The 14279-nt window shown below is 49.4% G+C and overlaps 2 protein-coding genes across 2 annotated transcripts; both read right to left on the bottom strand.

Moving 5' to 3' along the window:
• Positions 1-1486: 1486 nt before the first annotated feature.
• VC83_05625 (uncharacterized protein) lies at positions 1487-5024 on the bottom strand. The gene is made up of 5 exons (XM_024469243.1): positions 4965-5024; positions 4136-4892; positions 3766-4083; positions 2033-3714; positions 1487-1972 (listed from the first exon to the last, which is right to left on the bottom strand). The coding sequence occupies exons 2-5, from the start codon at positions 4756-4758 to the stop codon at positions 1620-1622; spliced, it is 2976 nt and encodes a 991-aa protein (XP_024323138.1). The 5' UTR covers positions 4759-4892; positions 4965-5024; the 3' UTR covers positions 1487-1619.
• A 1150-nt stretch (positions 5025-6174) lies between these two features.
• Positions 6175-8231, bottom strand: CYP8 (Peptidyl-prolyl cis-trans isomerase-like 2; the record flags this gene model as incomplete). The annotated part of the gene is made up of 4 exons (XM_024469242.1): positions 8037-8231; positions 7962-7978; positions 6331-7875; positions 6175-6237 (listed from the first exon to the last, which is right to left on the bottom strand). Exons 1-4 carry the CDS (start codon positions 8044-8046, stop codon positions 6175-6177), a joined length of 1635 nt encoding a protein of 544 aa, XP_024323137.1. The 5' UTR covers positions 8047-8231.
• Positions 8232-14279: the final 6048 nt, after the last annotated feature.

The raw sequence follows: 14279 nt of genomic DNA, 5'->3' as shown, positions 1-14279 counted from the left end.
GTAGTATTGCTTTTGTTGTTGGTGTGATAAGCCAAAATATGTATAGTGACTTGTAGGTTTGAGGAGGAGATTTCTAAGTTTGCTCTTGAGTTTGATAGCAAACTGAGTGCAACGAATGTCAGTATGACATTAAATCCAATTATTGAAAATCAACCTAGGACACTTACTGTTAAGTGTTCTTAAAAATTCTGCAAGTAAGTATTCTCTTTTTATAGTTTATTAATATTTATTAACTTTTATTAGCCACCTATAGAGAAATAAAAAAACTAGGGCAATCTACTAGTAATTATATTGCTCATTATAAAAGCAAGCATAAAGCAACGAACTCGAGAGTGATGCCGACGTATGAAAATACAAGACAAGAGCATACGCCCATTTCCTCCCCACCTTGTCTGCAAGATACGCAATTCCGAGGGATCCAACAAAAGCGCTACAGATGATTAACCTCAGGAGACCTGGTTGAAGGCAAAGGACTCACGATGCAACAAGGCCCCACTAAAGGCCGCCTGCCAGTCAACGGGCAGGATATATGCACCCTTATATTCGTAACCAAAGTCCTAGACCGTAAGTCAGATGAGCGGGTTAACTTTATTACTGTGGACCGACCTTTCTAAACTCCAGAATGCCTAGCCCGAGCCACCTGCTTGGTTTTTCAAAGCTGTTCAACGACGCTCAAATTCAGTCAGCTCGTATACATCACAAGATTTGCTCATACTATGATAACTTGTCAACATCGATATTAATGGAACAAGTCTCATTACAAGGCAGGTCTAGAAGACTATGCGTTGGCATATAATGCTACTTTAAACACTTCTCCAATGAACCTTTCCACATATGATGAATACTTGAACAACCCCAGATTCATAGAGTCACAGAGACAGTTTTGAGCGCTATTGTTCGATACTGCTCATTCTGCGGGCCCTACGAGAGTCGGCAGCCCAGTCGCAGGAGATGACAAAGGTTCGTATTATCTTCACCCTTCAGACTCCAATGCATCAACATGGAATGTGGTTCATACATACGGTTGTGTCGACAGGTGAACGTGTAGTGTGGCTTAAGAATTACATCAACGAGGTAGCTCCATGGCTCGACATGTTCGATGCACAACAGGCCTTCGGGAGGAAAGTTCCTATGCTTGCGAAGACATCTGCCCCCTTAACGTACGCAATACTCGCCATCATGGCACGCCAAATGGAGCGGCGAATGAGACGGAGGATGAGACGAATATGGTGGGCCATTGGAGGCGAAAGAAGAAGGCGGTCTCGGAACCTTCATGCTAAAGTTGAATTACACAATTAAAAAAATAGACTCTTGTAATAGAAATGTATCAGATAGGGAAACCCTCACAAGAAGGAAGATGGGATATAAATATAGTAAAATTTCTCGCGCTCGCTAATTATACCTAATATAACGCCATACACAAAAAGTCCCCCCTTCCGTCCCCTCCATACCAACACCCCCCTATCCCAAGAAAAGTCCCAGATCCCCCCAATATTTTGCCCCACACGAAAAAAAATTCCATACAACTCGTCCCAAACGACGCTATCTACCCAGTCTTCCGCTAAAAAAACGCATAAACCACACCGCCCACCTACCTCCCACACATCACCTCCACAATCTCAACGACTATACTCCCTATACTCCCCCACCAACGACTCAATCCCCCCCGGATACTGATCCATCGAATCCATGGCCATATAATCCAACAAATCTACCCCCCCAAGATTAACCCCCTCGCTCGTCTGCGTGATACTCGTATCCGCATTGGCATTATGAAAGAACGCCGCGCCGGGTGGGAGATACCACATCTCGCCCGCGTTGCCCCAGTCGCTGCCACCAAAGGCTGGGCCGCCCTCGGAGACGGCGGGGGCACCGAAGGGGTTCTGTGCGCTGCCGCCGGTGGAGCCGTAGGGTGCGTTGCCGTGGAAGGCGTTGCTGCCGAGATCAAAGGCGGTGGCAGAGATGTTGATGTCTGGGGGGGTGGGGGTTAGTTGGTGTTTGATAGAGGACGAGGAGTTAGGGGGGTGCATACCATTGCCTCCGTCGGAGAAGGCAGGCATGCTAGGGCCGTTCCAGTGTCCGTTATCTTCGCCACCATGTGGTCCTCCCGCGATAGCTTGTTGGGAATCGTTGACGCCTGCCTCGGATGAGACGGGGGCGTGCATGAAGCGGTTGCGCAGGCGCGTGGTGAGGGTGTGCAGTAGGTCCGCGAACCGGGTTCCGAGATGTACGTCATCAACAACGCAGTCGCGAAGGGCTTCAACAGCGCGGTCCATGAGCCCGATGCTAACTTCGACATCGTTCTTGGAGGCGCCGAGGGCGAAGGTCTTGAGCAAGAACATGGCGCCGGAGATGATGCGGAAGTATGTGCGGACGGGGGCGTGCTTGAGGAAGCCGTTGGGGAGGAGGCCCTCAACCACTGTTCGGAGGAGGTTGCGTGAGCCGTCGACTACTTCACGGACGTATTCCTGGTCGCGTGTTGTGAAGCCACCGTAGAGCGTCAGTGGGATCTGGTTGAGGAAGTTGGGGTGGCGGTTTTCGGTCGTTGCGGCATTGTTGGTGCAGCGCTCGACGACGGCTTGCAGGGAAAGTGAGTTGATGTATATCCGAACATACTCGTACTCGATGGTTAAGATGTGGCGAATGTATTGCGGCAGGGGGTAGCTGACAAAGGTCCGCTTCCAGGTGGCCAGAATTGGCTGGAACTCGGCCAAGAGATCGAGATACTTGCCGGTCGTGATGATATCGGTGGTGTACTTGCGCGACCGGAAGATCTTGTCATTGCCCGCCCCCATAGCCGTGGTAATTCCCGCCCAGCAGTGGATGATCTGGTCGTCGAGCTCCAAGTCGGGAATGTAGTTGAACGAAGCCAGTATGGACGCGGTTGTGTTCGGCGTGTTTGGGTCCGCAGAAGCCGTCCTCTTGCGCATTTTATCATACGCTCTGAGGTTCTCAGGCACCATATTGGTCCATCCAAGACGCCCCGCAAGCTGGGTCACGTAAATCAGCAGCAGCTTTTTGATGCGGGCAGCACGGTGGCGGTATGCTTCGTCGTCATATTCGGGACGAGCCATGTCGCCGCCTACTTCCAGCAGCTGGTCGATCTGGTCGAAGACGCCAAGCTCGTAGGAAAGGCCCATGGCGGTACTCAGAAGCATCCAGCACATGCGGTCGGATCTCCATGCCGGCTCCAGCCAGCTCTCAATTCGCTTACCGCCGACACCGTTCAGGGCGCGCTGGTTTCCATCTTCATCCGTGGAAAAGTTGTCGGGGCCGTCGTACGACGGAAGCATAAGCTCATCAGTAGCGTCTTGTGGAGGGAAATGGAGGCCGCGAGGATGCCACTCGGTGAGAATCATCAGCGACTCAATCGTGCCGAGAGTCCGAAGAGAGCCTTTCCGCATCCCACGCCATGGTGCAGTGCTTGAAGTCTGCTCCCAATCCGTGGCACCTGATCCGCAGAAGCCCCCACCGAATGATTCCTGGCCCCAGAGGCAGCGCTCGATCATGCCGCGAAGGTAGGTCCACAATTGCTCGTGGATTGCGTGAGACCGACACTGGCCGCCGGTTCCTGGGATTTGCAAATACCGAGACGCAATAGTCAGCAGCGTGACCGTCAGGATGGGCTCTTCCTGGAGTAAAGTGACGTGCGTTGAGGGGTTTTGGAAGGTGGGAGGCGAGATTGGCGTCATTGGCGACAGGTACCGATAATAGCTATAAAGGTCAGCATACGCTTTGATGGTTGTAGAGATAGCCATCACTCACTATTCGATATACGCAATGGCTTCTACAGGAGTGAACCATCCAGCGCGGACAAAACGAAACCTGCCCCAAGCCCTAACTGCTGTCTTGTAGCCAGGGTCGTTCATGCGGTTTATAGTATCGTTATCGACTGGCATAGAGCCCCTCGTGTCCCTCGTCTCGTTGTGTGCCTGCGACGGAGGACCCATTGGGCGTAGGTTGTTTGCCTGGATGAACCTCGGAGTGCTGTATGGTTGCTGTTGTGGGAACCCCTGGTTGTCGCGGGCAGAAGAGCCATCGATGCCGCTGGAGTTGAGCAGCTTCATGCGCTTCGTCGGGGAACTGCAGCTTGCGTTAGCACAACCAACATCTGAGAGACATCACACAAACATACCCATCAGTCGCGGCCTGGTACAGCAGATCCAGAGCATCATGCGGTCCATAGATTCCCTTCCTCATCGTAGTCTGCGCCTCAGGGTTTTCATAGCGCACATTCGAGTCGCATTGGCGCGACCCCGCCCTGCGATGCTCGCGCCCCGGCTGCGAATCATAGCGACTGACACTCGCAGCTGGCGACGTAGCAACATTAGGCGGTTGGATCGGCGTATGTCTGTACGCAGGGTTTAACGGGCGCGACCCCGCGGACGACTCCGGGCGCACCTCTGGCGGCTCCGAGCCGCTGTCGCTGGTATACTGCCTCTTGCGCGCGTTGCGGTCGACGAAGTCCGGGTCGTAGATGGGAATGTCATTCTCGTCGAGTCTCTGCTTGCGCCGGGTCACAGAGAAGTAGCAGTCCTTTGACTCGCGACGGCAGCGGACGCATGGCGGGGCATTGGGGTTGTCGACGGAGCCCAGGTCGCACTTGACTTTGCGCTTGCGACATGGGATGCAGGCCTGGTAGACACGCTTGTGCTGGGTGGTAGGCTGGGGAGAGCCTTCGTTTTTCCCATTGGCGCCGCCACTGGTGGAATTAACGTTTCCCGAGGACTGCTGGGAAACCTGGTGTGTTGTCGCCATTGCTCTGGCAGGATTTTGTTGCCGGGCTTTTGGTGATGGAAGGGCGGATGGCCTCGCTTTGCGGCGGCTCTTTGGTTGGGTTTCTCAGGATCGAAGAGGGGCGGACGCGGGGAAAAGCTGACGACGAAAAGTGACTAAACCGATTTAGTCACTAGTCTGATCGGAGGGGATAAATGAAAGTGCGAAGGGTTTAAGCTGGGACTTACTTTAGCAGATAACTAGCCGTTGATTGTTTGCTGATAAACCAAAGTGATGGTATAAGATATAAGTTTTGCGTCTATAACCACTCTTTCCTAGGGCAGAAAATATATAAAACGCGTAGTAGCCTCTTAATTGGGTGGGCTTGTTAGAGATTGTGTAAGAGATGGAATCTCCTCCCCTGCATGTGACGGTTAGCAATCCATTAGCAGTCCACCATTGCCTGTTCCTCACAAGGCAGTGCAGACAAATCCACAATTTGCTCACGACGAAAGGAGAAGGTGAGAATGATATTCGTACACCGACTCCCGTTGGGGCATGTCCCGACGAGCAGCGACAACAAATAATGGAAATAACTTTAGTCATGGACGCGTCGAATAAGACATTAGACATGTCCAATAGTGCCAGAGAGACAATGGACATAATGGGTATAATGGAGTGTAATATTGCGGCGTGTCCTCACCTCACCAACGACCTCGGGTATGATATTCCAAACCAGCCCTCTCTCAAAACACCTGCATGGAGTCAACACGAGCCACCAGAGTCCAGACCACTTCACACCCACTCTCGAATCTCCAAAATGCAGCGAATCTATCGATGAATCCAGTCTTCAAAGTCTGTCGAAGACTTCAACAAGGTGTAAGTATGTGTGTGTAAGTATGTATCCGTTTGTGGTCGTTGCGTGGTGCGTAAACAGGTCTATTGGTGGTTGAAGAAGGAAGAAGGAAGCCACCACAAACCACCCGAATCCTCGCCTTATATATCCTCCAGCTTTTGCCGGGTAGGCAGGCCCGACTTATCCTTTGGACGCGTGAATTAGAGGCTGTGGTGACAGGAATGGAGTAAACGGTGAGAATGGGAGGTGAATTTGAGGTACGGTTGTTATGGAGATGAGGGAACAATGAGGTTGGAGATAGCAGGCTGGGGGGTGGGGACATGGGGAAGCTTCAGAGATCGACTCGGTGAGCGGAAGAAAGAGATGTATATGCCGTTTTTATTGTACTGTTCCAGGGAGCGTACGACGGCGCGAGTCGTCGTTACTCGTTGATATACTCAATGCGCACTGTTTTCATATCACAGACAAAGAGACATCTTATCTTCGGCGGTCACCAACATTCAATGTGTATCCAGACTACATTTACATCCCTCTCCCTCCATCCCACCACTCCAAACGCCGTTATATGCATATACACCCACCCTCAACCTTCCAGCCATCTCTCACCAACTATCAAAATTCCCAAACCCCCCCGCAGCCTTAACCTTCTTCTTCACCGGCTCGTCCTCCCACGCCTCCCCCTCCCCAGCACCCTCCCCAGCACCCCCCTTCCCCCCCTCCTCAATAGCAGCCTTCAAATACTTCCCCACCCCCCCCGCCTCCTCACTCTGCACCACCGTCCCATCACCCCTAACCCTCTTCCCCGTCCACGTCGTCCTATCATCCTCCCTCCCCCCCATCCTCTCCACCTCCTCCCTCTCCCTTTCCTTCCCCTCCCTCTCCCTCCTCTCGGCTTGAAACTCCTCAAAGGGGTCCACAAACACTACTACATCCTCAATGACCACCTCCTCCGTCGGCCGATCCCCGGAATCCACAGGCACGGCTTCGATGCGGCCTAGGACGTCCATACCGCCTACTACGCGCGCGAAGATGGTGTGTTTCCGATCGAGATGTTTTTGTGGGCGGTAGAGGATGAAGAATTGGCTCGAATTCGTGTTCTTCCCTTTATTCGCCATGCTGACCACCCCCCTCGCGTCATGGGTTAACGGGCCGTCAAACTCATCCTGGAAGTTCTTGCCCCAGCAGCTCGTCCCCCCCTTCCCTGTCCCCGTCGGGTCCCCACCTTGCAACATGAAATTTCGGATGCTGCGGTGGAAAATAACGCCTTTATAGTACCCCTTCTTCGCGAGCTGTATAAAGTTCCACACCGCTCTCGGCGCCGTCTCAGGGTAAAGCTCCAGGTTCAACGACCCATAATTCGTTTCCAGCCGCGCATACCCCTTATTCTTAACCCGTTTCGGGCGCAACATATACTCCTCCTCCGTTAGCAACGCGCGCTCCCCACTCGTCGAAGGCGTCAACCCCGTCGACGTAAACGACGCCGCCGCCTTCCCCGTCGTATACTGCGCCGCGTTATACACCTCCTTCTTCTGGGTATGCATCTGCGGTCTCATCGCCGGCGCACTCGCCTTCGCAACAGCTTTACTCCTATTTACATCGCCATTCGCCTCTCTCTCTCGCCTCGCCTTCTCCACCGCCTCCTTGGCTTTCAACACCTTCTCCCCCACCCTTCCCAGCGCCGCGACATTCACGCTCCCGCCCTTCTGCTCCTCCTCTTCAGATTTACTAAGCACGCTCTCCCCCTCTTTCAGGAACTTAAACTGGCTCAGGTCGCGACTCTCCACGTTCTGCGGGTCTTGGAGGGTTATGATGTCTTTCCGGCTGAACTCGCGGTCGTCCACTAGATCGCGCCACATCCTCGCCTTGACATTCAACCTCTCCACCGTCTCCCAGGCAAACACATTCGCCTCCCCGCCATGTCGTATCGCTACAATATGCGTATTATCCGTAAACACCTTAAACGTCACCGGATCCACCATCTCTCCCAACGCCTCCTTCCTCCCCTCCGCCGCGCCCGCATCCGTGTCCCCGTTCCGCGCGAAGTTGAGTTTAATCAACTCGCTAGCTTTGAGGGGGCCGCCGGTGACGGGGTTGGTAGAGTGCGTGGCGAGCCAGGTGGTTATGACTTCGATGTCGAAGATTGTGCCGGAGGGGGTGCAGACGGGGTGGTGGAAGGGCTGGAGGGAGGCGGCGCAGAAGTTGAAGGGGAGGCGCTTGAAGGAGCCCGAGGCGGCGCGGACGTTGACATTAGAGCCGGCGGAGGCGGAGAATTGGTCGGAGGAGGACCATTCGGAGTGGGTGATCTAGGAGGAATAGAAGTCAGTACAGTGTAGATGGGGAATGGGTGAGGTCGTGTGGTCTGCCCGCGGAGGAGTCGAGAGGGACTTACGTAGAGTTTGTCGGTTCCTGTGACGTTGAGTTAGTATAGATCATTGGATTCAAGGCGATCATGACGATGACTTACCTTTACCCATCTTTGCGGTTGCTCAAGAACTGGCTTGGGGCAGAGGATGTTTACAGTTTTGGAGAAAGGCGGCTGGCCAAGATAAAGATTCCCTAGGATCTAATCTTATCAGTAGCGCCTTGCGCTAAAACAAAGTATTTGGCCTAGCAGGAGCCAAGTGTAACGCCGCTTCCTATCAGATAGGATGCACAGAGGTTTCTTGCGTAAGGTTTACTTATTAGAGGAGGTAGGGGATTAGACACAAAGGCTTCTAAGTAACACGTTACAGTATGTAAAGAATACTATATTAAGTTCAGCACGAAGCTCCTATCTAAGGGAATACCATCTACTTATATAGTAGTGTCGTGCCTAGGGATAGTTCAGATAGTTGATGGATAGCTAGATAATCTAGATAGTTGATACGGGTAGATAGCTCAACTATCTAATATCCACTAGTTTCTGCAACTATCCACTAGCCTGGTCACGCTACTGCCTAGCCCCGCTAGCCTCATGACTTCTTAGGTCACGTTACTAGAGCCTAGCCCTACTAGTGTTAGAACTACGTTCCTAGAAGTACGCTACACAGTGTAGTCTATATACTGCTAGGCAGTATATATATACCTTTACACCTATAGTTTACTTAATTAAGTCATTAAACTCTAAATATGTGCTTAACAGCTAGCCCTATAACTGATGTCATGTTATTATAGCCATAACATAGAGCTAATCCTAAATATAATGTTGCTGTTTGAACTTTTAAAGCTAGCTGACACTGAACTTAGGGCAAGGAAATTATGAATATTAAGGAAATTAACGCTAGATTTGTTAAGGCTTCTGGTATAGGAGTTCTCTACTTGTTACACCTCCCTATTCTTTGATTTAGGGTTGCTAATTAAATAGAACTGCCTTAAGATCTAGCTAGTTTCTGGTTTGTATGCACATTAACTGCCTATTAGAGTTATTAATAGACCTAAAATGAGTCAAGAGAGACTTAGAGACAGTGGACTGTCCTATTCGTTAGCTATAATTATCATAGAACCATGTAATATAGGCTTTTTAAGAAGGTCGAGGAGTTTGTTTAAAGGCCTACATACGTAGGGCTTCTTGCTAGTGTATGTGGATGTTGTTTTCATAGCATATTAAGTATTAAAGGCTTTAATATCATATAACGTAACGTATGGGGTAGTCGGACAAAAAGTTTATTCTACTCTAGTTGACTGAGTCCTACATGCCACACACTCCTCCAATTCCAATTCTGGGTCGCTTGAATCGTTCTCTACCTCTTCCTCTTCAACTTCCTCATCTACTTCTTCAATTGGCCATTTGCGTGGCCTTCCACGTGGTCTTTTCTCGGTTGACTTCAACTCTGCCTCCCGGACAATTTTCAACACTTCCTCGGTACTGAATACAAATTCGCCTTGCAACTTAATTCTCTTGCCCGTAGTTCTTTTCTTTCATGTCTCAAGTATCTCTTTGTACTCTTTCACCTCCTTTCGAAGGATGCTGAGTTCAGCATTCTGACTTTCAACCAGCCTAGTCATTCTCTTGGCATAGCGTCGAGTTGGTGAAGCAGGAGAGTGTAACGCTGACTTCTAAATGATAGAAGACACAGAGGTTTCTTGCGTAAGGTTGACTTGACAGAGGAGGCAGGGGATTAGACACAAAGGCTTTCCAAGTAACACGTTACAGTATTGTAAAGAATACTATATTGAGTTGAGCACGAAGCTCCTATCTAAGGAAATACTATCTACTTATATAGTGGCGTCATGCCTCATGGGTAATCTGGATAGTTGGCGGATAGCTAGATATTCAGGATAGTTCGTGGATAGCTCAACTATCCAATATCCACTAGTTTCTGCAACTATCCATTAGCCCCGTCACATGGCAGCCTACCCCGCTTCCCACTGTGACTCACATGTCACGTTACTAGGCCCTGGCCCTGTAACCATGACATCATGTTACTATAGACGTAACAGAGAGTCACAAGTTGCCATACTTGAATTAAATACTAAATTTGTATGCCTTAGTTCAGTTCCATCTGGAGGAGAACTTCAGAGTATTGAGAGATCCAGAGTAGTGATATTGGTTGAGTTTTGAGGAGTGCTAGGTGGTTCGGTTGGTGGAAGTGGAAGGTTAGCCAGAACTCTTTCTGGGAGAAAGGGTATTAAACCCGCTGCCCTCCACCCACTTCTAATGTTTTGAGGTATAAGACCCTTCTCTCGAATACACTGGAAGATTTCAACCCAGTGGGAGCGCTGGATTCGCTTTATTCCTGCTCGAGTATACCGATCTACTTCCTGAGCATGAAATCGCTTAAGAGGTCCATACACCCCAACATCAAGTGGTTGGAGTAGATGAGAGCAATGAGGCAGTAGAATAAGAAGGTCGATGTCATTCTCAATGCTATCGCCAGTAATGTGACTAGAATGGCCATCCATAATCAACATTCGCGGGTGATTTCCAGACTTTTTGCGTGACTCAGGCTCAAATACCTTCCGCAACCACTCAAATCCATGACTGTTTGAAGTCCAGCCACTATTACTTGTTGAGAAGTGCCAGTTTGTAGGGGTGTCCTTTGGAATCCAACTTGAATTGGTATTCTTAGCCTTGAATATAATCATAGGTGGTAAAGCACCACCGTCTGCATCAATGCATTCAAGTACAGTTATCCACTCCTGCTTCCCAGCTGTGACCTTCCAATTGGATTTCAAGGTAGAATCAACAATTATTTGCGTGGATTGAGTCTCTTCAACTGCAAAACCTGTCTCATCCATATTATAGATGTTGCATGGCTTGTACTTTCGCTCTTCAATTCGTGCTTTAAACGCGTCAAACCAAGCTGAAATCTTTATAGGAGTGGCTTCTTTATGTCGTGCAGACTCTAGTTGTCTTGAGTAGACCCCTTTAAAGTTTGGATGTCATTTTAAGAATCTATAGATCCATTCATAGCCTATGAGGGTAGGATTGGTCTGAAGAGTGGTTTGAGAAGACGCGATTTGGACGCATCGTACGCGAATTCCTTCAGCCATTTCCTTGATCAACATAGGAGTTGCAGGAAAACCCGTGGCAGTGAGACGTGTAATCCATCGTGCTAGTGTATTTTCTTCTGCATTTGAGAGAGCTTGTTCAATTTCGTGAGCTACAGCATGCGTTTTCTTCCCAGACATCCTATCAGCAAGAGTTGACTTAGGAACTTCGAAGTGGTCTGCAGCAAGTCTAATTGATTTGAATTCCTTCAATTGGAGCGCAATGACAGCCTTTTGGATGTTGTCTTCAATCTGAGCATGACTGTATGGTTGTGGGATGTTCATGGTGGAAGGTATGAAGGTTCTGAGTTGGTAGTCGGGCATTTTTGTCCGACTACCCCGTATGTCCGACTACCCCATATGTCCGACTACCCCATATGTTACATTATTACAGTATAGATTACAGAAAGGTATTATGATAAGACGATTTTTTAAGGAATTAGAGTGATATTGTGAATATCGTATATTGTATGTAAAATCAATCAGTTCTAACAAAAATATCGTCTAACTGAATATCGTCCTATTAAGACTCTACTAGAGCAATTTAGCAACTGAATTACTATTGCACTTTTAGCATGTGACAGTAACTAGGGCCCCTGTAAGGATGCCTTCTCATCTCTCATTCTAAGGAGTAGACTCTGGGTAGCTGCGGGGTCACGTGTGATCATTTGGGTGGGCTAACCGAGTCGGACGGATTTCGGGTACTTCAGGAATTGACTCACGGGGTTTCCCCTGGTCACGTGTGATCATTTGGGTGGGCTAACCGAGTCGGAACCGAGTCGGATGGTTTTCGGGTACTTGAGGGAATCGACTCACAGGGTTCCCCCTTCATCTTTTTTGTATCCTTCATAGTAGACCTATAGGATAGCATCTGTTTAGCCTCCGACTCGCACTCTCATATGCTATTACTGTGAGCTGGGTGCCCTGGTCCCTACAGCCCCTGCCCCCTCTATTCCTAAATCAGCACTAGGCTCTCTATAGGACAATATCCAGTCGAAGGTGCCCATACCCTGCCATCACTACTATGCCTGTCAACCCTGACAATTAGTAGGGCTAACGAATGGTAGATTCACCACCTACCACCCTTAATGAGGCAATTGTAAGCTCTCATCACAAGTCACTTGTAAGCTCTCATCACAAGGCACTTAGAAGCCCTCATTACAAGGCACTTAGAAGCCCTTGTCATGAGGCACTTAGAAGCCCTCGTTATAAGGCACTCGGAAGCCCTTGTTACAAGGAACTTAGAAGCCCTCATTGCAAGGCACTTAGAAGCCCTCCTCATTAAGGCCAAAGACTAGTGCTAGGCATTAGCACATAAGGAGGACAAGGGCGGGATGAGGGGGAGGTGCTCCTACTGTTGCTGCTCAAATAGCAACAGCCTAGGCTGCAACAATGTATTGTCACCGTCTAATTAAGCAGTAGCAGCAGCGGTTGCTATAAGTGGTTTGGCAGCTAGTGTTCATTTATAGACACCAGTCGTTCTGCCTAGGGGACCTGCCCCTAGGTCAGCCTCTGTCACGTCTTTAGACGCTCTAAGGCCTAGCTTAGCACTGTGTTTAATGACACAGTGCTATTCCTTACAGCCTAGTTTAGGACAACTCTCTAGTGGCACCACTAGCTAATATACCATTAGCTAGCAGAGTTCGCTACTAGGGTTAAGAGAGTCTGTGGGGTTAGGGGAGTCTAGGGCTTTGTAGATGGCACTTTCTGTCTACATTGCCAGCTATAAGGCAATGTGGCCAACTCTAGGCACAAGCGCCTTCACAGCGTTAACTAGCACTGTACCCTAGATGGCTTGATCAGCTTGCTCATAGGGCCATTTGCTAGCCTATTGTTACAGCTACGGTAACGTGATGTCATGGTTACAGGACCAGGGCCTAGTAACGTGACGTGTGAGTCACAGGGGGCAAGTGGGGTAGGCTGCCATGTGACGGGGCTAATGGATAGTTGCAGAAACTAGTGGATATTGGATAGTTGAGCTATCCACGAACTATCCTGAATATCTAGCTATCCGCCAACTATCCAGATTACCCAGGAGGCACGACACCACTATATAAGTAGATAGTATTTCCTTAGATAGGAGCTTCGTGCTTAACTTAATATAGTATTCTTTACAATACTGTAACATGTTACTTGGAAAGCCTTTGTGTTTAATCCCCTGCCTCCTCTGTCAAGTCAATCTTACGCAAGAAACCTCTGTGTCTTCTATTGTTTAGAAGTCAGCGTTACAGATCATAGAGGGTCATAAGACCCTCAATGTCTTTAGCGACCTAGCCTACTCAGCTGCCTTTGGCACTACGTGCCCATTTGAGCATATACTTAGGTGGTTTAGCTTGCCTAAGGACTAGTAGCGATGGAACGCTACTCTGTCCTCTGTTACTAGCAAAGCTAGACGTATTCTGCCTTTAGCAAGGGGCTAAGGGCTGGTATATAGCCTGTCGCTACATACTTTGTCGTCGCTGTCTTGCTCACGAATATGCATAAAAGGGCTGCAAGTCAGATAGGTGCTGCCTATCTGACTTGCAGCCCTTTTAACAACGCTAAAGAGGTGTTTGAGTCCTATAGCGATAGGATTCCCTGTAAGGGCTATAACTAGTGCTAGGGCGGCTAGTCGTTGTCGTCGTTAGGTTGTAGGGTCTGTAGTTGCAGGGTTCGGGGTCTTAGGGGCAGTGCTACTCTCGTCCTCCTCGTTCTCTTACTAGGAGGCATAAGAAGCACCTCTTAAGATCTGCATCTTGTCTGCCTAGGGAGTGCAAGAGAGGCCTGCTGCTAGGCTAGCTAAGAGTTTAGTGCTCTTTACCTTAGTCTACTATAAGGAGCTTAGCAATCTGCTTCTAAAACGCTTAGTTAGACTAGTGGCCATATGCGGCCTGCTACTCGATGTAGAGCCATACGACAAAGAGCATGTCCTTGGCAGTTATATGGTTTTGTCCACTACTGGTAATGCTAGGGGTGGCGCTAGTGGCGCCATTGTCGTCATTGTTGTCTAGGTTAGAGGCTGGCTAGGCCCTTTAGGGGAAGAGGGGGAAATCTATAGGCGAGTAGTTAGGGGGCTCCTCTAAGGGCTAGAGCAGGCTAAGCTAGTCGAGGCTAGGGCTAGGGCTCTAATAGGTTCAGGGAGTTAGTGTCATACTGACATTCGTTGCACTCAGTTTGCTATCAAACTCAAGAGCAAACTTAGAAATCTCCTCCTCAAACCTACAAGTCACCATACATATCTTGGCTTATCACACCAACA

This window comes from Pseudogymnoascus destructans (genome assembly GCF_001641265.1).
Source record: "Pseudogymnoascus destructans isolate 20631-21 unplaced genomic scaffold scaffold_14, whole genome shotgun sequence".
Classification (NCBI taxonomy): domain Eukaryota; kingdom Fungi; phylum Ascomycota; class Leotiomycetes; order Thelebolales; family Thelebolaceae; genus Pseudogymnoascus; species Pseudogymnoascus destructans.
This window is presented reverse-complemented; position numbering and strand designations above follow the sequence as displayed.

Bases quoted from the DNA above. Each gene is read 5' to 3' on its own strand.
- VC83_05625 (XM_024469243.1), bottom strand. From the start codon at position 4,758: ATGGCGACAACACACCAGGTTTCCCAGCAGTCCTCGGGAAACGTTAAT. The intron at 4,084-4,135 runs GTATGTTTGTGT...CGCAAGCTGCAG, and splicing joins TACCAGGCCGCGACTGATGG to TTCCCCGACGAAGCGCATGA. The intron at 1,973-2,032 runs GTATGCACCCCC...CCACCCCCCCAG, and splicing joins CTTCTCCGACGGAGGCAATG to ACATCAACATCTCTGCCACC.